The 27015-nt window shown below is 48.1% G+C and overlaps 1 protein-coding gene across 1 annotated transcript in view; it reads right to left on the bottom strand.

Annotated features, from left to right (window-relative positions):
- LOC141259483 (CD109 antigen-like) overlaps positions 1–27015 on the bottom strand; it is a 275952-nt gene that overhangs the window by 51908 nt on the left and 197029 nt on the right. The window contains exon 26 of the mRNA XM_073675568.1: positions 1870–2101. Within this exon, the coding sequence (XP_073531669.1) occupies positions 1870–2101 (232 nt within the window). The remainder of the gene's footprint in view (positions 1–1869; positions 2102–27015) is intronic.

Here is a 27015-nt window from a genome sequence, read left to right as displayed (position 1 = left end):
TTACAAAAATGAATTTGTTTTTGCATCGCCATGTTCCGAGAGCTGTAACTTTATTTTCTTGCTGAATGTACCATATTAGGACATATTTTTTTGCGGGAAGGTTTGGCGTTTTCATTTATACCAGATTTTTACATATGTCTTTTGATCACTTTTTATTCACTTTTTTGTGAATCAGTATGATGAAAAAGCGTCATTTTTGGCATGGTTTTTTTTATGGCGTTCTCCATACTGAATGAATAACGTGCCAATTTTATACAGCAGGACGTTCCAGATGAAGTGTTATCAATTATGTGCACTTTTTTTGTTTATTTTTGCTTTATCAAACTGAGTTTTAATGGCGAAACGGCTTTTCAGGATTTTTGTGCCTTTTTTTTCATTTATTTTTTTTACTTTTTTATATATCTTATTGAACTTTTTTTTTTATTTTTTACTTAGTCCCACTGTGAGATATGTATAATTTTTATTTTGATCTCTGGCCTCATACACTGCAGTACTCATGTACAGCAGTGCATGAGACCTGTCAGTGTTTCACTCACTGTAACTGTGAGACCCATCTTATAGCTGGATCTCACAGGCCACCGTACCCTGGGGTCATCACATGACCTCAGGGTACCATGGTAACCATCAGCACCCGCGACTCTCATTGCGGGGGTTCGATAGTTACAAAGGGGCATCTTTTAGGGTAACTGTGGGGCCACCATACTGTATATATGGTAGCTGTGGGGATATCACACTGTGTGGAGGACATCGTACTCTACTGTGTCTAGGGAGTTGTAAAGGCCTTTATACTGCATTTAAGGGTTATGGAGGCCATCTGTTACATCACCTGGTAGCGCAAGTGGATTAGTGGACCCACTGTGTCACATGGCTGGGTCTGCCTAGGTATGGTCATAGCTAAGCGGCTACCTGGTGTTCACTGCAGCTCCAGATGGTGGAGACATGCTGGGCTCCAGGTAGCTGCCAGGTACCATTCTTAGGCAGGTGCCGGTACTGCAGCAGCTGACCCCCGGAGTCAGGTTTGCTGACACAGGCTAGGGCTCCATTCAGCCTAGTAGGTTCAGGTTTATTGCAGAACGATTACTGACATGGAGACTCAGGCGGATACTTCTGGGATAGGTTGTGACAGTCCGGATACTCAGATAGGGAAATGTTCAGACACTGCCCACACAGGGACCAGGGGACAATGTTCTGGAATTGGCCACACTGAGACCTGGGTACTTCGGGAACAGGACTGGCCGCACCAGGACCAGGGGACAATTTTTGGGACACTGGCCACACCGGGACCAGGGGACTTCGGGAACAGGACTGGCCACACCAGGACCAGGGGACAATTTTCAGGCACTGGTCCCATATGGACCAGGGATTCGGGTTCAGGACTTGGCCACGCTGGAACCAGGAATTCGGTTACAGGACACTGGCCACACCAGGACCAGAGGACCTAACAACTCACTGGTAGGTGAGACTACATACTAAAGAAAGATGTTGCTTCAGCGACTCCTTAAGGGAGAAGGAGTCTTTTATACAGGATGATGTAGGTTCATATGATACCAATGTACATATTGGGGGCTCACTTGACAATTGCAATTGATCGCTATACTAAGCTTGGTGCTGTATTCATGTACTGATGTCGGTCTGGTGCTGTATTCATTTACTGTTGGTGGTTTTGGTGCTGTATTCATGGAAGAAACTGCAACACAAGGTAATTACAAAAACTCTTAGGGGCCCCGGGGGAATACATTGGGGGGATAATAAAAAGAAGTGAACAACTTCTTTAATAAATGCTTAGCTTGGACAATATACTTTAAATCATAAATAAGTTTAAAAATCAGCAGTGTCAGCAGAAAACTTTATATTCCAAGTTGTGCTTACCTTATACAGTTCATCTTCCAGCAGTGAGGTCACTATGTAAGCCGTGAGGGTTGTGGGACCGCTCTGGCCACCTTGCAATTCATAATGAATGACTCTTCCAGGTTCAGAAAATATGCCAGTGTCTGCATCTTGATATGTTACCAACCATTCTACTGCTTGATTTAAAATATCAGAATCTATATATATGAAGGGCCGAGCTTGTAGAAAGCATCTAAATACAAATGCTGTAAGCCTGCAAAATATGCATAGATGTTATTGTCACCATAAAAACAAGGGCCGAAAAACATACAATATATAAATATTTCTTTAAACACCTCACTTATGTATTAGGATGTTATGAATTTAGAAGCCAATTTCATACACAGTGTGTGTGTGTGTATATATATATATATTGTAATGCAGCGGCTTGCTGCATTGCTAAAATGTCCAGGGGGTGCGTTCTGGCTGACCATTTACCTCCCCCTCAGGTGACTGATCACATGACTGTGACATCATCACAGGTCCTGTGTGCACAGAAGGATATATAAATCCTGGTGGTTTTGAAACAGGGAGAGAGAGAGGCCTGGTGAAGCCTGGAAGGCAGAGGCTGGATCCCTGTGTTTGAGATGCCAGTAGCCTTGGAAGGCAAGAGGCCTGGTCCCTGTGTGGGACTGCACTAGCCGGGAAGGCAGAGGCTGGATCCCTGTGTTTGAGATACCAGTAGCCTTGGTAGGCACATGGCTTGGAGACTACATCTGGGAAGCCTTAAAGCCACAGCTGCGGCAGAACCGAGCTGACAGAAGCAGCTGAGACCCGGCAAAGGAAAATCGGCACTATAAGTGAATATTGTTGCTGTACCTTGCAGAAGTCTGTATTTGAAGCCAAGCGGGCATAGTTGCCACTGAAAAGGCTCTAGGATACATGTGTAACATTCCTGAGAGCCACTGAGATGGACTATGTTATATGCGGTTTATGATGTGTAATAAACTGCTGGACTACATATTACCGGAAAACGTTGCATGTGTGCTTTAATTGACCCGATGAAGCGAGTACCCCAGTGTCATGAATAGCGCTACCTTACATGTGGTGGAGAATGCGGGCAACTGCAGCCTGGTTGCTAGGGGTAACAGCACAGGACGACGATTGTGGATGCAAGCATCTGGCTGTAACTCGGCGGGGTTACGAAAATTGTCGTCGCACTCAAACCTGGTTTGCTGTGGCTCGGCGGGGGTCACAAAGATTAAAGCATCTTGCTGTAACTCAGCGGGGTTACGAAAATTTTCGTCGCACTAAAACCTGGTTTGCTGTGGCTTGGTGGGGCCACGAAAATTTTCCGAGGAGAGTGGTGTGAAGTGTCTAGTGTGAACAGTGTACCGCGATGGCTATGAATGGAGCAGTATCCCCAGACGGAATGGAGAAGTGGTTAGATGACCGGCTGCAAACACTCTTCAGAAAAATGGAGTTTTCTGAAGAAATGTAAGAGCAGATAAAGATGGCTGTGAAGGGAGCAGCAGATGAGACTGAATCTGCTGAGCGGTTAAGGTACCTGTTAAGATTACAGCAACAGGACATGGTGCAGGAATGGCAGGAGCTGTTGGCATCGTATAGAATGGCGGCAACAGCCAGAAATGTTGTGAACTGTGTCCTAAGAATATCGCCTGGGTTTTTAAAAAAAATCCCCCTACAGGTGTGGGTGTCCAAAAGGGGGCGGAGTCTCAAAAGGGGGCGGCGTTTCAAAAAAGCGTGGAGTATAGAAAACCCAAATTGGTCACTGGTTGTGGGTTGGTACCGCCTAAAAATGACAACTGGACCGTTGATAACGGGGTAGATCCAGTAGAAGGCGTTGACGTCAAAGTGGGAGGTGACTTGTTGGTCCACAACACCATGGGGAGTGACACAGACCCCATAGCTGACGGTGACAATACAACAGTAGAAAGAGAGTTCAGTCAGGAGGAGTTAGACGAGGTGAGAAAGTCCCCCTCTCGTCGTCGACGGCGCAAGGGCCACAAAAAAAGTTGCTCCTGTAGCCTCTGCTGAAAGGGCAAATAAAGAAAATGCAATGTTGTGTTCCTTTATTCCAAGTGTGGATCCTCCTTTAGAAGATCAGAAGGAAGAGTTGGATGCAGTTCTGCAGATTGGTTACAAGCAGGACGATCTACTGAGACAGAAGGATCAGGAACCGGCAGCCCTGAAAGAGGAGGTGGCCAATCCTGACCAAGAGCTGGAGCCTGTCAGGCAGCAGTATCAGAGTGACGTGCAGCAACTAAGGAAAAACCTGGAGAACGTGTCCTCAGACCAGCTGAGCCTGGAGTCTGAACGGCACAAAATAAACCATGTTGTGAGGAACTTACAGCGAGAACTGGAGGAAAGCAGCAAGGAAGTCAATAATTGTAAGGAAAAGTTCCAGAAAAATAAAGAGGAGGTTTTTCAGTTGGAGCTTGACAAAGCGGAGTTTGAAGATGAGCTGTGCGAGATGAAAGATCGTTTCTCCCTGGTACAGTTAGCGCTGATGCAGGTGAAGCAAAAGCTGGATGAGGGTCTACACCAGAGGGATAGGGAGCTGTCTGCCTTAAAAGAGGCGCTGCAGGATGAAGTTTTTGGACGTGACCAAAACCTAGAACTGCGCGAACAGTTCAACTGGGAGCTGTGTGACTCCAAGAAGGAGTATGGTGAACTCATGAGGGAGCTGCAGCAATTCCAGGACCAAGTAAAGCCTCTAATGCAGGAGAAGGAGCGGCTGGTGGACTCTCTGTACCAGCGAGACAGGGAGCTATCCGCCCTGAAAGAGGCAATAAAATATGAAGTGTCTGGTCACGACCATGATTCAGAAAAGAGGCATGAAAAGTTCAATAGGGAACTGCAACAAATCAAGAGAGACTGAGGATCTCCTCAAGGTTAAGGAAAAACTAGAGGATGATAAAACTGATGCAGAGCACATGCGCCAAGTGATTGAGACTGCTCTACAGGACACCCGTGATAAGAATGATGATCTCCGCAGAAAGATCCCAGGTTTGGAAGCTCAGGTGAAGGAGCTGCAGACGTTCTGTGGTGATCTCCAGAGGGCAGAGACCTGCCTTAAGGATAGAATCTGCAGGATGGAGGAGTCTATCGGAGAAGGGGAGGTATGAAGCAAATGCCTCTTCGAATAATGCGAGCTTGGATGATTCGGTGGATGTAAGAACCGAGATCAAGGAGCTCAAGGAGACGTTACAAGCCCATTTGAAGCAAGAGAAGCTTGAGAGACTGGCTGTCAAGAGCCGAGTGGGCGCATTGGAGACAGAGGTCTGAGAAGATTCTGCTGATAAAGGAGCTGTTGAAGCCGGAAGAGCTTCAGAGAGGGGTTGCAGAGAGGCGAGTAGCTGAGCTAGAGGAAAAAGTTTCTGAGCTCAAAGGTCGCCTGGAAAAGTACCAATCAGTGAACGAGGCCTCCTTGGAGAAGGAAAAGGGCAAACAAGTTGCGCTTAATCCTTTATACCATGAGAAGGTGGACCTGAGGAGAGCTGTGTTAAAAGAAGATAAGTATGAAATGGAAGTGGTCAAGATGAGAATTCTTGAGTTCATAGCTGTGAGTCAACTCAGGGGAAGCATACAGGGTGAAGAAGCTGAAAGTCAGTTGTCCCTGAAACCTGAGCCAGATGATCATTTGGAGACCACAGGTGAGACAGAAATGTCTCGGTACAAGTGCCTCATAGATATACCCGAAGATTTGAGAGAAGAATGCACCAGAGAGTCAGTGCATGAAGAATTCAAGAAGGCCGTGGGAGCCTGTAAGGTGTACTCGACCTCAGAAGCTAAACAGCTGGTGGTCCTGTCCACAACCGAAATCACAGTGAAGAGGGTGGCTATCCTAAGTGACATGCACTGGCGATGTAGTCGCACGAAACGGTTTGTCCGGTTGAAGACTGAACAAGCCATTAGACAACTGGAGCTTGTGAGAAAAGCTCAGTCTGCGGCAAGAAGTCATCCGGGTGCCTCATGCTTTGGTAAGAAAACTCATTGGAAGAAATGGCCGAACCATGCAAATGATGGTAAAGAATAGTGTTGAGCAAGCACTAAAATGCTCGGGTGCTCGAAGCTCGGGCCAAGCTCGGCGTGATACTCGGGTGCTCGACCAGAGCAACGAGCCCAATGTTAGTCTATGGGAGACCCGAGCATTTTTGCGGCGGCACCCCCGGCAGTCTGTAGAAAGCCTAAAAAGTGCCCAAAACGATAGTGACAGTGCTCAAAAGACATGGGGACAGCATGGGCATTGCCCCAGGAAGCATTTCTGACCCCCAGGTCACTGCTGTCAACAATGTGGTCAGAGGTATTAAGCCACTTTTACGGGGTCACAAGAAAACGTTCAAAAACTAAACTGAAAGTGCTTTCCTGTGAAATATGTTAAGGAACTTCCTTTCCAGGGTAAAGACTTGTGTATAAGGTAAAATCAATAACTAAAAACAAAAATACTCTTCCACACCTTGGAGGTACACACAAGTAGCATTTTTTATGCGTTTTTGCACTTCTGTATTGCTTTCAACCGTGACAAATGCATTCACCAGGAAATGTCATTTTAACATTTTACAACCTTATCTGGCCATGTGTTGTGTGACACATGCATACAGTGCTGAAAAGACATGGGAACAGCATGGGGAAGAAGCCTGGAAGCATCTCTGACACCCAGGTCACTGCCTAAAAGTGTGCCCATCAGAAGTGATCCTTGCCGCATCAGAAGATGCAGACTTGCAACTATCCCCGTGCAAGTCCTTCTCCCAGAGCAGTGTTCAATTGTACCTCCCCCATTCTTTGCAATGCAAGCGCAAATATGTAGCCTGCCACCCACCCACCCCCAGGCTGCAATACCATACTGCTAGCTTGCTTAGGCATGTGGAGGCAGACGCCGGCCACCATGTCATGGCTGCGTCGGCGGCCTGGTATCCATACTCAGTCCCCAGCCGCCCGGCGGCCAGGTGTCCACACTCGTTCCCCAGCCGCCAGGGGACGGCCGGGTGTCCATACTCGGTCCCCAGCCGCCTCGCGGCCGGGTGTCCACACACGGTCCCCAGCCGCCTGGGGGCAGCTGGGTGTCCATAAACGGTCTCCAGCCGCCCCTATTTCTCCTGTCAACTCCCCCCCACACTTTTCTTAGCCCGGCCTGCTTTAGGGCAGCATTGGACAAGCCCACCAGAGGACCAGACTCCTCCGGTGGGCCCTGGCTTCTCCATCAGGGGAGTTGAGAGTGCCAAGGTGAGGAGCATGATGATGATAGAAGTTAGCATCAGCTTTGTTTTCTTGGAATGCAAGCGTAAGTGTGCAGCCTGCCATCCACCCACCCCCAGGCTGCAATACCATACTGCTAGCTTGCTTGCACTTGAAATTGGGCCTCTTAGACATGTGGAGGCGGAATCTGGCCACCACGTCATGGCTGCGTTGGCGGCCTGGTATCCATACTCAGTCCGCAGCCGCCCGGCGACCGGGTGTCCACACACGGTCCCCAGCCACCTGGGGGCAGCCAGGTGTCCATAAACGGTCCCCAGCCGCCCCTATTTGAAGGACAGCCTAACCACAAACACGTGGACAAGTGAACGTGGCCAGGGATGCCTTCACACTGGGTTAATATTGTGGAAGCCGGGACACAGTTGGACACTGGGATGCAACACGTCCTCCAGACAGAGGATTGCGGGTCCTGGGTCAATCAGGCTTCAACACAAAGTTCAGAAGGTAGGCAGCAGCAGTGGTCGGCCTCCTACACAATGAGTAAATTATTCATGATCATGAGGCCATCCATCTCCTTAGCTTTCTGTTCCTTGGAATGCAAGCGCATGTATGTAGTAGCGGCTAGGCCTGAGGTGGTCAGCGTTTTGGCGCATATCCTACCTCCTCAGAGGATTGCTGGATGTTTTCCTTCTACTATCCCAATTCTATGACTCCCGTTAAAACAAAGCTTCAGGTGATGAATGATGGATGAGGTAGTGGCAAAGGAGAAAGAGCAGGAGGAACAGGGACCATTCACATCAATATCAGGCCAGTCAACCACACATATGTTTCTGTACCAAAAGGAGCGGTTCGGCTAAACAGTTATAGGGCATGCAGTGAGTGCAATGCCTACCAAAAATTTCGAGGCACTCCAATGCCCCTTAGAAGTGACATGGAGGTCAGAGGGCCTTAACTAACCCATTTTTTCCATTTATAGCAATTGGGTCTCCTGTGCACTGTCGGCCTAAGCAGTGAATGGAAGGCTTTCCAAAAATTATGAGGAACTGCAATGGCCCTTGAAACAGACGTGGATTACAGCATACTAAAAACCTTCTACCCATTATTGGGGAGTGTGTCTCCCTTAATGTTCGAACATGCATTGAAAAGCAAAAGCTAACTAAAATAAGGAGGAAATGCAATGCCCGTTGGAAGAGTCATGGAGGTTAGAGCTCCATGACTCCGGAAGAGCTGTGGAGTTCAGAATGGTTTAATAAGACGGTTTTAATGCCCCTTGGAAGAGACGAGGAGGTCACAGTAGCTTAACAAGACTGTTTTAATGCCCCTTGGAAAAGTGGTGGAGGTCACAGTAGCTTAACAAGATGGTTTTAATGCCCCTTGGAAAATTGATGGAGGTCACAGTAGCTTAACAAGACAGTTTTAATGCCCCTTGGAAAAGTGGTGGAGGTCACAGTAGCTTAAAAAGACGGTTTTAATGCCCCTTGGAAAAGTGGTGGAGGTCACAGTAGCTTAACAAGACGGTTTTAATGCGCCTCGGAAGAGACGTGGAGGTCCAGTAGCTTAACAAGACGGTTTTAATGCCCCTTGGAAAAGTGGTGGAGGTCACAGTAGCTTAACAAGACGGTTCTAATGCCCCTGGAAAGAGACGTGGAGGTCACAGTAGCTTAACAAGACGATTTTAATGTCCCTTGGAAAAGTGGTGGAGATCACAGAAGCTTAACAAGACGGTTTTCATGCCCCTCGGAAGAGACGTGGAGGTCCCAGTAGCTTAACAAGACAGTTTTAATGCCCCTCGGAAGAGATGTGGAGGTCACAGTAGCTTAACAAGATGATTTTAATGCCCCTTGGAAAAGTGGTGGAGGTCACAGTAGCTTAACAAGACGGTTTTAATGCCCCTTACAAGAGCCATGCAGTACAGCATATTACAAACATTATTCCCATTATTGGGGAGTGGGTTTGACTTTGTTACTCTGCTGTCATTTGGTGGTGATGAGAAGTCTGGCCCAATCCAGCCCTTGTTCATTTTGATAAAGGTCAGCTTGTCAGCATTGTCAGTTGACAGGCGATTGCGCTTATCAGTTATAATTCCCCCAGCGGCACTAAAAACACGCTCCGATAACACGCTAGCGGCAGGGCAGGCCAGGACCTCCAAGGCGTAGAGAGCGAGTTCATTTCAAGTGTCCAGCTTGGATACCCAATAATTAAAAGGCACAGAGGAATCACGGAGGACGCTGGTATGGTCGGCAAGGTACTCCCTCACCATCTTTTGAAACTTTCCACTCCTTGTGAGAGTATCCCGCGCCTCACGGTCTGTGTAAAGGGAGGGTCTGAGAAAACTGTCCCAGAACGTTGACAGTGTTCCCCTGCCTCTGCTGGATTGGAGTTTCGTCTTTCTCGCATGTACGCCTTGGTTGGGCAACGAACTGTGTCCTCTGCCGCTAGCTTGTTCAGATGGGAATTTTTTTAGCAGTTCTGCAGCAAGCGCCTTCTGGTACTGCCCCATTTTTGTAGACCTCTCCACCTCAGGAATAAGAGAGTGAAAGTTCTCCTTGTAGCGGGGGTCTAAAAGTGTCACCAACCAGTAATGACTGTCACCCAACATTTTGACAACGCGAGGGTCACGGTTAAGGCAGGGTAACATAAAGTCAGCCATGCGTGCCAGACTGGTAACGGGCAAGACTTCCGTGTCCTCACCAAGATGACGACTGACCATGCTCTCCTCCTCCTCCTCCTCCCCCCTGTCCTCAGGCTACCCACGCTGAACCGACAGTATGACCGTTGTACAAGTAGTACCGTCTACAGCGCATGATACAAGCTCCTGTTCTTCCTCCTCCTCCTCCTCCTCTCCCTCATTGTCCCCCAATGCACGTTGGGATGAGATGAGGATAGGCCGTGTGTAATCGACCGCTACGGCTTCTTGATCCATCTCATCAAACTCTGGCTGCAATGCCTCCTCTTTAATTCTCTGCAGAGAGCATTGTAGAAGACAGACAAGTGGAATGCTGACACTAATGATGGCGTCATCGCCACTCACCATCTTGGTGGACTCCTCAAAGTTTGTCAAGATGGTACATATGTCAGACATCCAGGTCCACTCCTGACGTCTTATGTGTGGAGTCTGACCTGAATATCGATGGCCTTGTTGCAGCTGGTACTCCACAACTGCTTTCTTCTGCTCACAAATCCTTTGCAACATGTGGAGGGTAGAGTTCCAAAGTGTGGGGACATCACACACCAGTCGGTGTGACGGATGCTGCAAACGCTGCTGCAACACAGCAAGGGCGGTGGAAGCTGTAGCTGACTTGCGAAAATGAGCTGACAGGCGGCGTACTTTGACGAGCAGATCTGGCAACTCGGGGTACGATTTAAGAAACCGCTGAACCATGAGGTTAAGCACATGAGCCAGGCATGGTACGTGTGTGATCTCGCCTCGCCTCGGCTCAGAGCCGCCACCAGTTTACGGCCATTGTCACACACGACCATGCCTGGATGTAGGTTCAGCGGTCTCGGCCACAGAGCTGCCTGCTCTTTCACAGCTGTCCACAACTCACAAGCAGTGTGAGGTTTCTCACCTAAGCTTATGAGTTTCAGCACAGCCTGTTGCCGCTTGGCGGAGGCAGTACTGCAGTGCTTCCAGCTGGTAACTGATGTGGTGATATCTGAGATGGAGGCTGAACATGAGGAGGAGGATGAGGATGAGGATGATGCGCAGGAGCTGTACACTGTGGGGGCAACTCTGACTGACATAGGGCCCGCAATCCTCGGTGTGGGGAGGATGTGTTCCGTCCCAAGGTCCGACTGGGTACCGGCTTCCACTATGTTTACCCAGTGTGCCGTCAGGGAGATGTACCGTCCCTGGCCACAAGCACTTGTCCACGTGTCGGTTGTCAGGTGGACTCTCCCAGTAACTGCGTTGTAGAGGGCACGGCAGATGTTTTGGGACACGTGCTTGTGTAGTGCAGGGATGGCACACCAGGCAAAATAGTGTCGGCTGGGGACCGAGTACCGAGGGACGGCCACCGCCATAAGGTTGCGGAAGGATTCCGTCTCCTCCAGCCTAAAAGGCAGCATTTCCAACGCAAGCAGTCGTGAAAAGTGCGAATTTAAGACTGTGGCCTGTGTGGCGTTGGCTGCGAATATGCACTTTCGTTCAAAGGTCTGGGATATGGACAATTGAACGCAGCGGTGGGACGTGGACGTTGATGCTGTTTCTTGAGAAACTGCAATAACAAGTGAAGACTGAGAGGAGGGGGCATCTTTGCATGCAGTATGGACAGGGGACTGCCTTGCACACACAACCGGGGGTTCTATTGCACGCACAACAGCGGAAGATGCAGTGGTGACACCCAATGACACTGGTCGTGGACCCTGGGGTTCGCCCCACAAAGTCGGGTGCTTTGCTGCCATGTGCCTGATCATGCTGGTGGTGGTCAGACTGGTAATCTTGTCACCCCTGCTGATGCTGGCATGGCAGGTGGTACAAATGGCCTTTTTGGGGTTATCAGCAGAGTCTTTAAAAAAATTACAGACTCTGGAAGACCTACAGGTTGTACTGGCAACGTCCCTCGTGTTGGTGTTACGGGGAACTGTTGCCTGCCTTCTGTGTGCGGCCATTACACTGCTTCTTCCTGCCTGTTGGGGTACTCTGCCTCCCTCACCCTGTGTGCTGCTGGCCTCGCTCTGCATGTCCTCCTGCCACGTTGAGTCAGTTACTAGATCATCCACCACCTCCTCCTCTTCCACTGGCGCACCACGATCCTCCTCCTCACTTCCTGGCAATTGTGTCTCGTCATCGTCCACCTCTTGTGACAAATTGCCAGCGTCGCCTTCCTGTGGCCGTGGCTGTTCAAATATTTGGGCATCGCTACATGGGATCTCCTCTTCCACCACTTCAAGCAGAGCAGGCGAGGGGCACAAATATGGAATTGGCAAGTGAACAGCTCTTCAGAGTGTTCAAGTGTGGGATCAGTTGCTGTCTGACGTCACTCGGCATGGTGGGAGGAAGGAGCATCAGGGTGAGGAGGAGTATGCGGTCGAGACTCACGGCTACTAAGATTTGACCGTGTGGAAGACAGACCGGAGGTGATGGTGCCCTGGTAACTGGAAGTATTATCTGCTATCCAATTAATAACCTGTTCATACTGATCAGTTCGCAATACTGGTGGTGTTCTGTGCTTCCCTAGTAATTCGGTCAAGAAGTGGGAGCGAGAAGATGTGGCTGTTGATTGCGGCACATTTTCACCTTGGCCATGGTCCCGTCCTCTGCACGCACCATCACCAGAACGTCCAGTTCCACGTCCCTTGCCACGCGCCTTGCCCATTGTAAAGGAAGTAAAATAGCTTACACTCGCACTTTCAATGGAAAAAGGTTAAAAAAAAGGAGATTAGAACCGTGGAAGATGAAAACCACAGTTCTATTTCTCTGGCCTACATCCGACTCTTTTAAACAATCTGAACAATCAGGGAGAAACTATTACTGTTTTTCTTTACGGAAAAAGTAACAAAAGCTGGATAATAGAGATTTTTTTACCGTTGAACAGCAAAACCACAGTTATAATTTACTGGTGTATACCAGACTTTTTTAAATATATATATTTGCGGCTGAACAGTGAGCAACACACTCAAACTGTTTTTTTTTAGATACAAATGGCCCAAAAGTGGATAATACAGAGGTTTGAACCGTGGAACTGCAAAACCACACTTCTGTTTCTCTAGCCTACACCAGACTATTTTCAACAGATATATTTGTGTCTGAAAAATCAGGGAGACGCTATTTTTTTGGGGGGGGACACCAAAAGGTTAATAAGACGAGTATTTGTACAGTGTGAAGGAGGTAAAAAAAGAGGATTTAGATGAAAAAAAAAGGATTTTTCCTGGCCCCCGAGACCTGAAGCTAAGTCCAGCAATTTCAGCAACAGGAGCACACAGGACTGTAATGCAGCGTTTGCTGGTATAAACACTGCGTCTCATATACAGCCTGCCTGCCTGATATCTGGGATGGATATTAGTCCTGAGAAGGACTGTTTGTTTGATCTGGCAGCCTTTACAGACCCTACACTAACTATTTTGCAGTATATATCTCTCCCTAAATCAGAAGCGCTGTCCCTACACTGTCTGATCCCAGCCGTCTGTGTCCAAGATGGCGGCGCCCGGTTTTAAATACTCGAGGTGACGCTGTGCGGCCAGCCAATCAATGTAATGTCCACAACCAACATGGCTGCGGCATTACAGTGACTGGCTGGCAATCCCTGCATGTTCATTGGCTATGTAAAGAGCGCCAAACATGCAGGGCGGAGACCCAAGATCCCGCCCGAGTAACCCGGAAATGCTTGGTGCTCGCCGAACATCCCGAGTAGCGTGAGCATGTTCACTCAACACTAGTAAAGAAGTCTGGTGTGATGAAAGTAAGCAATCCACGTGATCGTCAGGACTGGATACCAGATGAAGACAGCATGGTGTCATTCTCTGCTGTCGGAACGGAAGAAAATCTTGCAAATATACGCATGCTGATGGAGTACCGAGTGATCTACCTGCGAGAGGTAGATTAGTTGAATCTCGCCAGACTGCGAATGGAAAGACAGCATCGTCTGAGCAGCAGAAGATGGCAGCCGTCTATAAATTGTGAGACCAGACAGAGAAAGGGCCCTTCAGATTATAGGATGGCTACAGTAGAAGTTAGAGACCTTTCAAGATGTTCTGAGGATAGTGGGCGTGGGTTTAGAGGTAGTGAGACCTCCAGTAACTCGGGTCTGAGAGGCCCATGCAAATGACCGAATAGAGTACGGGACAGCACGAAGTCAGACCTGACCTTAGATACAAGGGCAAGTTCGTCACACTGCTGTATTGACCGCTGGGAACGTGGGAGGTCTGACAAGGTTACACCTGACCGCTGGAAGCGGGGGAGGTCTGACAAGGTTGCGACTCGGAAATGTGACTTGACGAAGTTAGTGACAACGACAGATGGTAGGTCCCTAAGGAATGGAATAATGTTGATGACTAATGTTCCAGGGGCTGAGCAGCGGTATTGTCAAGTACATGATCTCTGTGTGAACCGTGGGTTATAATGTGTTTGTGTATACCATGTGTTCAACCCCACAAGTTTGAACAGAGGAGGGGATATGTAATGCAGGGGCTTGCTGCATTGCTAACATGTCCAGGGGGTGTGTTCTGGCTGACCATTTACCTCCCCCTCAGGTGACTGATCACATGACTGTGTCATCATCACAGGTCCGGTGTGCACAGAAGGATATATAAATCCTGATGGTTTTGAAACAGGGAGCGAGAGAGAGAGGCCTGGTGAAGCCTGGAAGGCAGAGGCTGGATCCCTGTGTTTGAGATGCCAGTAGCCTTGGAAGGCAAGAGGCCTGGTCCCTGTGTGGGACTCCACTAGCCGGGAAGGCAGAGGCTGGATCCCTGTGTTTGAGATAGCAGCAGCCTTGGTAGGCACGTGGCTTGGAGACTACGTCTGGGAAGCCTTAAAGCCACAGCTGTGGCAGAACCGAGCTGACAGAAGCAGCTGAGACCCGGGAAAGGAAAATCGGCACTATAAGTGAATATTGTTGCTGTACCTTGCAGAAGTCTGTATTTGAAGCCAAGCGGGCATAGCTGCTACTGAAAAGGCTCTAGGATACATGTGTAACATTCCTGCGAGCCACTGAGATGGACTATTTTATGTGTGGTTTATGATGTGGAATAAACTGCTGGACTACATATTACCGGAAAATGTTGCATGTGTGCTTTAATTGACCCGGTGAAGCGAGTACCCCAGCGTGATGAATAATGCTACCTTACAATATATATATATATATATATATATATATATATATATATATAGTACAGACCAAAAGTTTGGACACACCTTCTCATTTAAAGATTTTTCTGTATTTTCATGGTTATGAAAATTGTACATTCACACTGAAATCATAAAAACTATGAATTAACACCTGTGGAATTATATACTTAACAAAAAAGTGTGAAACAACTGAAAATATGTCTTATATTCTAAGTTCTTCAAAGTAGCCACCTTTTGCTTTGATGACTGCTTTGCACACTCTTGGCATTCTCTTGATGAGCTTCAAGAGGTAGTCACCAGAAATGATTTTCACTTCACAGGTGTGCCCTTTCAGGTTTAATAAGTGGGATTTCTTGCCTTATAAATGGGGTTGGGACCATCAGTTGTGTTGTGCAGAAGTCAGGTGGATACACAGCTGATGGTCCTACTAGACTGTTAGAATTTGTAGTATGGCAAGAAAAAAGCAGCTAAGTAAATAAAAACGAGTGGCCATCATTAATTTAAGAAATGAAGGTCAGTCAGTCCGAAAAATTGGGCAAACTTTGAAAGTGTCCCCAAGTGCAGTTGCAAAAACCATCAAGCGCTACAAAGAAACTGGCTCACATGAGGACCGCCCCAGGAAAGGAAGACCAAGAGTCACCTCTGCTTCTGAGGATAAGTTTATCCGAGTCACCAGCCTCAGAAATCACAGGTTAACAGCAGCTCAGATTAGAGACCAGGTCAATGCCACACAGAGTTCAAGCAGCAGACACATCTCTACAACAACTGTTAAGAGGAGACTTTGTGCAGCAGGCCTTCATGGTAAAATAGCTGATAGGAAACCACTGCTAAGGACAGGCAACAGGAAGAAGAGACTTGTTTGGGCTAAAGAACACAAGGAATGGACATTAGACCAGTGGAAATCTGTGCTTTGGTCTGATGAGTCCAAATTTGAGATCTTTGGTTCCAACCACCATGTCTTTGTGCGACGCAGAAAAGGTGAACGGATGGACTCTACATGTCTGGTTCCCACTGTGAAGCATGGAGGAGGAGGTGTGATGGTTTGGGGGTGCTTTGCTGGTGACACTGTTGGGGATTTATTCAAAATTGAAGGCATACTGAACCAGCATGGCTACCACAGCATCTTGCAGCGGCATGCTATTCCATCCGGTTTGCGTTTAGTTGGACCATCATTTATTTTTCAACAGGACAATGACCACAAACACACCTCCAGGCTGTGTAAGGGCTATTTGACCAAGAAGGAGAGTGATGGGGTGCTAAGTCAGATAACCTGGCCTCCACCGTCACCAGGCCTGAACCCAATCGAGATGGTTTGGGGTAAGCTGGACTGCAGAGTGAAGGCAAAAGGGCCAACAAGTGCTAAGCATCTCTGGGAACTCCTTCAAGATTGTTGGAAGACCATTTCCGGTGACTACCTCTTGAAGCTCATCAAGAGAATGCCAAGTGTGTGCAAAGCAGTCATCAAAGCAAAAGGTGGCTACTTTGAAGAACCTAGAATATAAAACATATTTTCAGTTGTTTCACACTTTTTTGTTAAGTATATAATTCCACATGTGTTAATGCATAGTTTTGATGCCTTCAGTGTGAATGTATAATTTTCATAGTCATGAAAATACAGAAAAATCTTTAAATGAGGTGTGTCCAAACTTTTGGTCTGTACTGTATATATGTGTGTGTGTGTGTGTATGTATGTATGTATGTATGTATATATATATATATATATATATATATATATATATATATATATATATATATATATTATAATCAAGGGTGGGGAATAGTGATGGGCGAGCGTGCTCGCAACTGCTTGGTACTCGCCCGAGAATCTCACTGTTCGAGATGTTCGGTGCTCGGCGAGTACTTCCTGGATGCTCGAGCAGGGGCTCGAGTCCCCGCCCCACATGTTTGATGCTGTTTAGACAGTGAATAAACATGCGGTTATTGCCTGCCAGTCACTGAAATGCCGCAGTCATGCTTGTCACAGTCTACCCTTCAGACAGACAGAGTAATTAGAGGTGCTGCTGAGCTAGGGAGGGAATTGGTGGTTTATTTAGTTAGGTGTTCAAGAGCAATATACATCTGAACTAACAGTCCTTCGAAGGACTAATCCAGATGCATATTAATCCTGGTGATAGCAGGAGTTAGGCAGGCATAGTTTGTGGAGAGTGTATAGAGCAGAATAGAGTCCATGGCACATTCTGTCTGCTGCTGTTCCTGATATCCATAGCCCTAGATATCAGGCTAATATTCTTTTTGCTCTTAATCCTGCTCCATTTGTTCGTTATCAGAATACAGACAGATTTATTTAATTTTAATAGCGTTGCTGTATTGTGGAAGCATAGAAACTTGTCCATCATCTCAGGTGATCCGATATTACTGCGGTAATAATCCTGACATTTTTGGGAGCGTGACAAATATTATACTCCATTTCAAGTCTGCCAGTTGTGTGTTGTTCAAACCTATTCACACTTGGTCGCTGTCCAATGCCATACTATAAGGCCACTGCCCAAAACCGTAGTCATCAGAAGTGATCCGATATTACTGCAGTAAAAATCCTGACATTTTTGGGAGCATGCCAAATATTATACTCTATTTAAAATGGGAAAGGCGCATGGCAAGGGACTGGGAAATGGACATGATGGTGATGGTGCACGCAGAGACCGAGGCCATGGGCAAGCTGAAATTGTGCCTGCTGAGGGAGCACAAGAAGCACCCACATCAAGTCGCCCTACCTTCCTGTTCCACTTTGTAGGAGGTCACAGAACACCACTATTGAAGCCAGAGCAGTCTGAAAAGGTTGTTGGTTGGATAGCAGATAATGCTTCCATTCAGTTTACCACCAGCACCACCCTGTCTTACACACGGTCAAGTTTCAGTAGCCTTGAGTCTGGACCACATATTCCTCACCCTGATCCTCCTTCCTCCCACCATGCCAAGTGCCCGGAGACAACTGATTCCACACTTGGACACTCCGAAGAGCTGTTCACCTTTCCATTTATTGATTCTGGCCACTCGCCCAGCCCGCTTCAAACAGGACAAGAGGAGATTGCATTTAGCGATGCCCAAATATTTGAGCATCCACGATCACACAAAGGCGATGGTGGGAAAGTGCAATTAACATCGCAAGAGGTGGATGATGATGATGAGACACAATTGCCAGCAAGTCAGAAGGAGGCCCAAGGTGCGTACCTGGAAGACATGGTGGTGGATAACGAAGTCACTGACGGAACCTGGCAAGGTGAAGTGCATAGCGAGGACAGCAGCACACAGAGGGAGGGAGGCGTAGCACCTAGTGATGGGCGAGTACTAAAATGCTTGGGTGCTCGATGCTCTGGTCGAACAAATTGGAATGCTCGGGTGCTCGACCCGAGCAACGAGCCCTATGTAAGTGTATGGGAAACGCGAGCATTTTTCAGGTGACTTTCCCCAGCGGTCTGCAGAGGGCCTAAAAATTGCCCAAATCGATGTGAACAGTGCTCAAATGACATGCGAACAGCATGGGGAAGACCCCTGGAAGCATTTCTGACTCCCAGGTCACTGCTGTCCACAATGTTATCAGAGGTATTACGCCACTTTTACGGACTCACAAAAAGACATAAAAAAACGAAACCAAAATGGATTTTCCTGGGAAATATGTTAAGGAACATCCTTTCCAGGGTAATGACTTGTATATAAGGCAAAATAAATAACCAAAACCAAAAATACTTCTCCACACCTTGGGCTATGTTCATACGTAGCACTTTTGATGTGTTTTTGCACTTTTGCATTGCTTTCAACCAAGACAAATTATTCACTGGGAAATGCAATTTTAACATTTTACAACCTTATCTGGCCATGTGGTGTGTGACACATCGTCAGACACATGCATACAGTGCTGAAAAGACATGGGAACAGCATGGGGAAGACCTCTGAAAGAATCCCTGACTCCCAGGTCATTGCCTAAAAGTGTGCCCATCATAAGTGATCCTTGGCGCATGCGAAGATGCCTCCCGCCATGCACCTGTCATTGCAGACTTGCAACAATCACCGTCCATGTCCTTGTCCCAGTGCAGCGTTCAGTTGTCCCTAACCCATTCCTTGGAATGCAAGCGTAAGTATGCAGCCAGCCACCCACCCACCCACCCAAAGGCTGCAATACTATACAGCCAAATTTTTGACAGCTGCTTGCACTTGAAATGTGGCCTTTCAGGCTCGTGGAGACAGGAGCTTTTCACAACCTCATGCCGGCGGCAGCCGGGTGTCCATACACGGTCCCCAGCCGCCACTATTTGTCCCGGTGTTGTCTCTGCCTTCCACAAGCACAGGTCCCACAACATTACCCGTGCCCTCCCCAGTGCACTTACTGGGAAGGACCACCTAACCACAAACACGTGGTCAAGTGAATGCGGCCAGGGATGATACGGAGCCAGTCCACAGCTTTTTTTGCTGAGAGTTGTATTTCACCACAGCCATATTCTTTAGCTTGGTGAAAGGACTTGGGAAACCATATCTACTCCAGCTGTCATTTCTCCCAGGAAGTCCTCTAAAGCTGCTTACACTTGAAATGTGGCCTATTAGGCTCGTGGAGGTGGAAGCGCTTCACAACCTCATGCCGGCGGTTGCCGGGTCTCCATACTCGGTCCCCAGCTGCCACTATTTCTCCTGGTATCGTCTCCGCCTTCCACAAGCACGGGTCCAACAACATTACCCGTGCCCTCCTCCAGTGCACTTACTGGGAAGGACCGCCTAACCACAAACACATGGACAGATAAATGTGGCCAGGGATGGTTCGGAGCCCATCCACATTAAAAATGCAGCCATAGAGTGTCCGGGAACCTTCCCACATGCTTTTCTTAGCCAGGGCTGCTTCTCAGCAGGGTTGGATGGGCGCACCAGAGAACCGGAGACTCTTCCGGTGGGCCGTAGCTTCTCCTTCAGGAGAGTTCATAGTGCCGAGGTGAGTCCTTGATGATGATAGAGGCCACCATCTGCTTAGTTTTCTGTTACTTGGAATGCAAGGCCGCAATACTAAACTGCCAGATTTCTGGGCAGCTGCTTGCACTTGAAATGTGGCCTTTCAGGCTCATGGAGGTGGAAGCTGTCCACAACCTCATGGAAGAGGCGGCCGGGTGTCCATACTCGGTCCCCATTTGCCACTATTTCTCCCGGTATTATCTCCGCCTTCTACAAGCGCAGGTCCCAGAACATTACTGCTGGTAGTTTTCTGTGGGAATCTGCTTGCCTTCTACCAGCCTGGAATATTTCCAGTAAACTATGGTACGACGCCATGGTATTAGCACTGCCCCCAAGTACCAGTAGCGAAGCCATCCCCAATTTCCTTCTCAGGAATTTTATTTGGCAGACTGAGTGGCTGCCCAAATACATTAGTTTCTCACAAAGGAGCTGAAGATACTGAGTGGCAGTAGGTGCAAGTTTCTCCAGCCTGTTAGATATCAAAGGATGAATGGCAGCACATTGGATCAGTGGTAAGCACTGAAGCCTTGCAGCGCTGGAATCCTGGGTTCAAATCCAAGCAAGGACAACATCTGCAACGATTTTGTATGTTCTCCCCGTGTTTGTGTCGGTTTCCACCTCAGTAAAAGAGCAGCCATAGAGTGTTCGGGAACCTTTCCACACACTTTTCTTAGCCAGGACTGCTTCTCGGCAGGGTTGGACGGTCCCACCAGAGAATCCTCCGGTGTGCCTTGGCTTCTACCTTAGGAAAGTTCATGATAGCGCTAACTTTGCAGCTGCTATGGGGCACTTGAGCGGGGAAGAAAGGTGAGCCCTCAGAATCAAATCCTCTGGTGGACCCAATGTTTTTCAATCTGAAACAGCTTCTCAGTGGGAGTTGTATTTCACCACAGCCATATTCTTTAGCTTGGTGAAAGGACTGGCATAGAGGGAAACCGCATCTACTCCGGCTGTCATTTCTTCACCACCAGGTTTCGCCCATTGTCCCACACGACCATGCCTGGCTGTATGTTCAGCGGTGAGAGCCACAGATCAGGCTGCTTTCAACAACTCTGCAGCACTGGGCGGTTTGTCACCTAAGCATTAAGCATGTTATCTTCTTCACAGCCTGTTGCCGCTTGGCCAAGTCAGTGCTGCAGTGCCTTCAACTTGTGACTGATGTGGTAATTTCGGAGATGGATGAGGAGGTGCAGGCACTGAACAATGTGATTACATTGAGGTTACATTGACGACTCTGTTTTTTATACTAAAGAAAGATCCTACTGTTTTTTGTTTGTTTTTTACGTTATTTTTTAAGACAAATGCATTCACAAGGAAATGTCATTTTAACATTTTACCACCTTATGTGATATGTGACACATCATCAGAGACATCCTGTTTCATTTATTATAGAGGGACTCTGAAAGTCACAAAGCCTATTTTTATGGGGCCATCAGGCAGCCCTTACTATTCTTAAAGGGCCAGCAGTCGGCCCACGCTATTGTTAGAGAGCCATCAGACAGCTATGCTTTTTGTTCCCATTATTAACGAGTGGGTCTCCTATACTGTTATTTGAAGAGACATAGAGGAGGGTCTCAGTAAAAAAAATGTTCCCATTATAGCGGGTCTCCTATAGTGGTAATGCCCATGCTGTGACTGCAAGGGCTTCCAAAATTTGGGAAAAACCCCACTAACAATTTAAAGACACACAGAGCAGGGCCACAGTAATGACTTGTTTCCATTACAAAGGAGCGGGTGTGCTATACAGTTATAGGGTATGCAGTGAGTCCAACGGCTGACAAAATTTAGGAAAAACCCCACTAACAATTTAAAGACACATAGAGCAGGGCCACAGTAATGACAAATTCCCATTAGAAAAGACAGGGTCTCCCATAGTGTTTGCCTATGCAGTGAATGCAAAAGCTGCCAAAAATTGGGAGGCACTCCAATGTCCCTAGGAAGAGACTTGGAAGAGACGTGGAGGAGGGCCCATTTTTTCCCATTAGAAAGGAGCGGGTCTCCTATACTTGTAATGCCCATGCACTAAGTATATGGGCTAATAAACATTTACCCCTGGGGGGTATACATGAACATACTGCTCATAAACACCCTTTAAAAAAATGATGTGGGTGTTGCATCATGGACCACGGTCACCCTGGTGATATGGTGGTGGAGGATGAGGAGAAGGAGGAGGACAAGAGCAAATAGCCAAAATCAGGAAGCATATACCCATGTGTGGGTGTGAAAAGGTGCATGGGAATACACCTCCCAAAAAAAGACACAGGATTTGAGTTTGTTACACTGCTATCATTCGGTGGTGTTGAGAAGTCTGGCCCAATCCAGCCCTTGTTCATTTTTATAAGAGTCAGCCTGGTAACTGAAAATGCTATCAGTTATGATTCCACCAGCGGCACTAAAAACCTGCTGATAAAACGCTGGCGGCAGGGCAGGCCAGGACCCCCCAAGGTGTAGAGAGCCAGTTCATTCCACGTATCCACCTTGGATACCCAATAATTATAAGGCACAGAGGAATCACGGAGGATGTTGGTACAGTCGGCAAAGTACTCCTTCAGCATCTTCCCAAACTTTGCGCTCCTTGTGAGAGTACTCCACGCCTCAGGGCTTGTGCGACGGGAGGAGCTGAGAAAATTCTCCCAGAACTTTGACAGTGTTCCCCTGCGTCTGCTGGATTGGAGTTGTGTCCCTCTCACCTGTACTCCTTGGTTGTCCAATGAACTATGACCTCTGCCGTTAGCGTTTTCAGAAGAGAATTTTTTTAACAGCTCCGCAACCAGGGCCTTCTGGTACAGCCCCATTTTTGTAAACCTGTCCACCTCAGGAATAAGAGATATATAAAGTTCTCCTTTTAGCATGGGTCTAGAAGTGTCTCCAACCAGTAATGATTGTCACCCAAAATTTTGAGAACACGAGGGTCATGGGAAAGGCAGCGTAACATAAACTCAGCCATGCGAGCCAGACTGCTAACAGGCAAGACTTCCGTGTCCTCACCAAGAGGAAGAGTGACCATGCTCTCGTCCTCCTCCTCTCTGTCCTCCAGGCCATCCACGCTGCACAGACTGTATAACAGTTGTGCAGGTAGTAACGTCTATAGTGCATGAAACTAGCTCCTGTCCTTCCTCCTCCTCCTCCTCTTCCTCATTGTCATCCAATCCACATTGGGAAGAGATGAGGCTTGGCTGTGTGTAAACACCCTGTATGGTTCCTTGCTCCATCTCATCGTGCTCCGCCTGCAATGCATCCTCTTTGATTGTGAACAGACAGCGTTTCAGAAGACAGAGAAGCGGGATGGTGATGCTAAGTTTGGCGTCATTGCCGCTCACCATCTTGTTGGAGTCCTGAAAGTTTTGGAGGATGGTACACATGTCTGACATCCCTGTCCACTCCAGAGGTCTTATGTGAGGAGTCTAAACTGAATATCGACGGCCTTGTTGATGCAGGTACTCAACAACTGCCCTCTTCTGCTCACAAATCCTTCCCAACATCTGCAGTATAGAGTTCCCTCGCGTGGAGTCATCCCACACCAGTCTGTGAGCCGGAAGCTGCAAACACTGCCGAAACACGGCAAGGGCGGTGAAAGCTGTAGGTGACTTTCTAAAATGGGCACACAAGCGGCGTACTTTGACAAGCAGATCCGGCAGCTCCGGGTAGGATTTGAGAAACCGCTGAACCACGAGGTTAAGCACATGGGCCAGGCATGGTATGTGTGTGAGCTCGCCTCAGAGCCGCTAACAGGTTCCAATCATTGTCACACACGACCATGCCTGGCTCTAGGTTCAGCGGTGTGAGCCACATATCTGCCTGCTCGTTCAGAGCTGTCCACAACTCTTCAGCATTGTGCGGTTTGTCACCTAAGCTTATTAGCTTCAACACAGTCTGTTGCCGCTTGGCTGAGGCAGTGCTGCAGTGCTTCCAGCTTGTGACTGAAGTGGTCGTTTCGGAGATGGAGGCTGAAGAGGAGGAGGAGGCTTAGGAGGATGAGGTGCAGGAGCTGTAGACTGTGGGGGCAACCCTGATAGACCTAGGGCCTGCAATTCTTGGCATCGGGATGACTTGTTCTGTCCCAAGATCCGACTGGGTCTCGACTTCCACTATGTTAACCCAGTGTGCCGTCAGTGAGATGTACCGTCCCTGCCCACAAGCACTTGTCCACGTGTCTGTGGTTAGGTGGACTTTCCCGGTAACTGCGTTGTTGAGGGCACGGCTAATGTTTTGGGACATAAGCTTGCGGGGACGGCACACCGGGAGAAATAGTGGCGGCTGGGGACCAAGTACCAAGGAACGGCTGCCGCCATCAGGTTGCGGAATGCTTCCGTCTCCATGAGCCTAAAAGGCAACATTTCGAGCGCAAGCAGTTGTGAAATGTGGAAATTTAGTAGTATGGCCTGTGGGGCGTTGGTTGAGTATTTGCGCTTGCGTTCCAAGGACTAGGGTATGGACAACTGAACGCTGCGCTGGGACAAGGACGTGGACGAGCTTCCTGATGCTGCTACTTGAGAGTGTGCAATGACAGGTGCAGGGTAGGAGGCATCTTCGCATGCACCATGGACAGGGGATTGGCTTGCTTGCACAACAGCGAAAGAAGCAGTGGTGCCACCCATAGAGACTGTTCCTGGATCCTGGGGTTCGGCCCACAAAGTCGGGTGATTTGCTGCCATGTGCCTGATCATGCTGGTGGTGGTCAGGCTGGTCGTTTTGCCACCCCTGCTGATTCTGGCCTGGCAGGTGGTGCAAATGTCCTTTTTGGGGTTATTGGCAGAGTCATTAAAAAAAAAAAAAAACATACTCAGGAAGACCTAACAGTTGTACTGGCAACTTCCTTCGTGTTGGTGTAACGGGGAACGATTGCCTTACTTCTGTCTGCAGCCACCACACTGCTTCTTCATGCCTGTTGGGTTGCTCTGCCTCCCTCCCCCTGTGTGCTGCTCTCCTCACTATGCATGTCCTCCTGCCAGGTTGGGTCACTTACTATATCATCCACCTCCTCGTCTTCCACTTCCGCTCCCTCGTCCTCCTCCTGACTTTCTGGCAATTGTGTCTCATCATCGTCCACCTCTTCTGACACTTTCCCACCATCATCTTCGTGTGACCATGGCTGCTCAAATATTTGGGCATCGGTACATGAGATCTCCTCTTGCCCCGCTTCAAGTGGACTGGGCGAGAGGCCCGAAAATCTATAAATGGAAAAGTGAACAGCTCTTCAGAGTGTCCAAGTATGGGATAAGTTGTCTCTGGGCACTCGGCATGGTGGGAAGGAGGTTCAGGGTGAGGAATATGCGGTCCAGACTCACAGCTACCGAGACTTGACCGTGTGGAAGATGGTGGTGGCTAAATGACTGGAAGCATTATCTGCTATCCAACCAATAACCTTTTCACACTGCTCTGTGTTCAATAGTGGTGCTCTGCGGTCCCCTATTAATTGGGACAGGAAGGTCGAGCGAGAAGATGTGGCCTCTGCATGCACCATCACCATCACGTCCTTTTCCCCGTCCCTTGTCACGTGCCTTGCCCATTTTAAATGGAGGACAATATCTTCCATGCTCACTACAAATGGCTGAATTTGGAGTGAACTTATATGTAATCCGTGTGACGGACAAAGCACAGTTTTAAATAGCTGACCTGTAGGTAACTATTTTGAACAGTAAACTGGTGTCAATAGCTTCACGGATACACTGAAACAAATGTTTAATTGAGGCCAGAAATGGCAGTATTTTCTGAAAACGTATATGTGATCCATGTGATGGAGAAAACACAGTATTAAATACCTGGCATGTAGGTAACTATTTTGAACAACAACAATCTGGTGTCAATAGCTTCACTGACACACTGAAACAAATTTTTAATGGAGGCCAGAAATGGCAGTATTTTCAGTGCAATTATATGTGATCCGTGTGACAGACAAACCACAGTTTTAAATAGCTGGATTTTTATCGCTGTTATTTGGAAAGGACCTAGCTGTATTCTGCAGTTCCAACAAGCGAATGGCGCAGAACAATGGTGTTCTCTGAATTGCTTTTTAAGCAAATAATGAGGATCAAGATCCAAAAAAAAATTATTTCTGAGACCTGGGCCTATTTCTAGAAATTTATAACAGCAGCAGCAGACAAAACTGGAATGGAGCCTCTTGTGCTATATGCACTGCAGTCTGCTATATACCCTGCCTGCCTATATACACTGCCTGCCTGATATCTCTGCAGATGGATTAGTCCTCCTCAGAAAGACTGTTTGTTGAGATGTATTTGTATCTCTAATATAGTTTGGTACACCTACACTAACTAGAAACAAGCAAATCTCTCCCTAGCTCAGCAGCACCTCTCCCTACATTGTCTGATTCCAGAGTGACTGTGACGAGCATGGCAGCGCCAGGTCTGATATAGACCTGATGATGCTGTGCGGCCAGCCAATCACTGTAATGCCACAGCCAACATGGCTGCGGCATTACAGTGAGTGGCAGACAATCCCTGCGTGTTTATTAGCTCTGTAAAGAGCACCAAACATGCAGGGAGGGGACCGGAGCTCCCGCTGAGCAACCCTGGAAATACTCGGCGAGCATCTCGAGCAGTAGTGAGCATGCTCGCTCATCACTAGTAGCACCACAACAGGCAGTAACAAGCAGTGGGGTGGCCACAGACACAAGGCGGGCAACTTTTCCCCAGAACACCAACCCCAGGGAAGTTGCCAGTCCAACTGTTAGGTCTTCCCGAGTCTGGCTCTTTTTTAAAGACTGTCAAGTTAACCCCAAAAAGGCCATTTGCAACATCTGCCATGCCAGCATCAGCAGGGGCAGCAAAACTACCAGCCTGACCACCACCAGCATGCTCAGGCACTTGACAGCAAAGCACCCGACTAGTTGGGCCAAACACCAAAGTCCAGAAACGGTGTCTGCGGGTGACACCACTGCCTGTTCCGCTGTTGTGCGTGCACGCCAATCCTCTGTCCACGGTGCAGGCAAAGATGCCTCCCGCCCTGCACCTGTCATTGCACACTTGCAACCACCAACATCAGCAACCACTTCCTGGTCCCAGCGCAGCGTTCTGTTGTCCCTACCCCAATCCTTTGAACACAAGTGCAAATACACAGCCAACGCCCCACAGGCCTAATACTAAACTGCCACATTTCTCGAAAGTTTGCACTTGAAATTTTGCCTTTTAGGCTCCTGGAGACTAAATCTTTACCCAACCTAATGCGGCGGCCATCCCTTGGTACTCAGTCCCCAGCTGCCACTATTTCTC

Source organism: Phyllobates terribilis, unplaced genomic scaffold, assembly GCF_046119375.1.
Source record: "Phyllobates terribilis strain yellow unplaced genomic scaffold, ASM4611937v1 Scaffold_3__8_contigs__length_932513732, whole genome shotgun sequence".
NCBI lineage: Eukaryota > Metazoa > Chordata > Amphibia > Anura > Dendrobatidae > Phyllobates > Phyllobates terribilis.
This window is presented reverse-complemented; position numbering and strand designations above follow the sequence as displayed.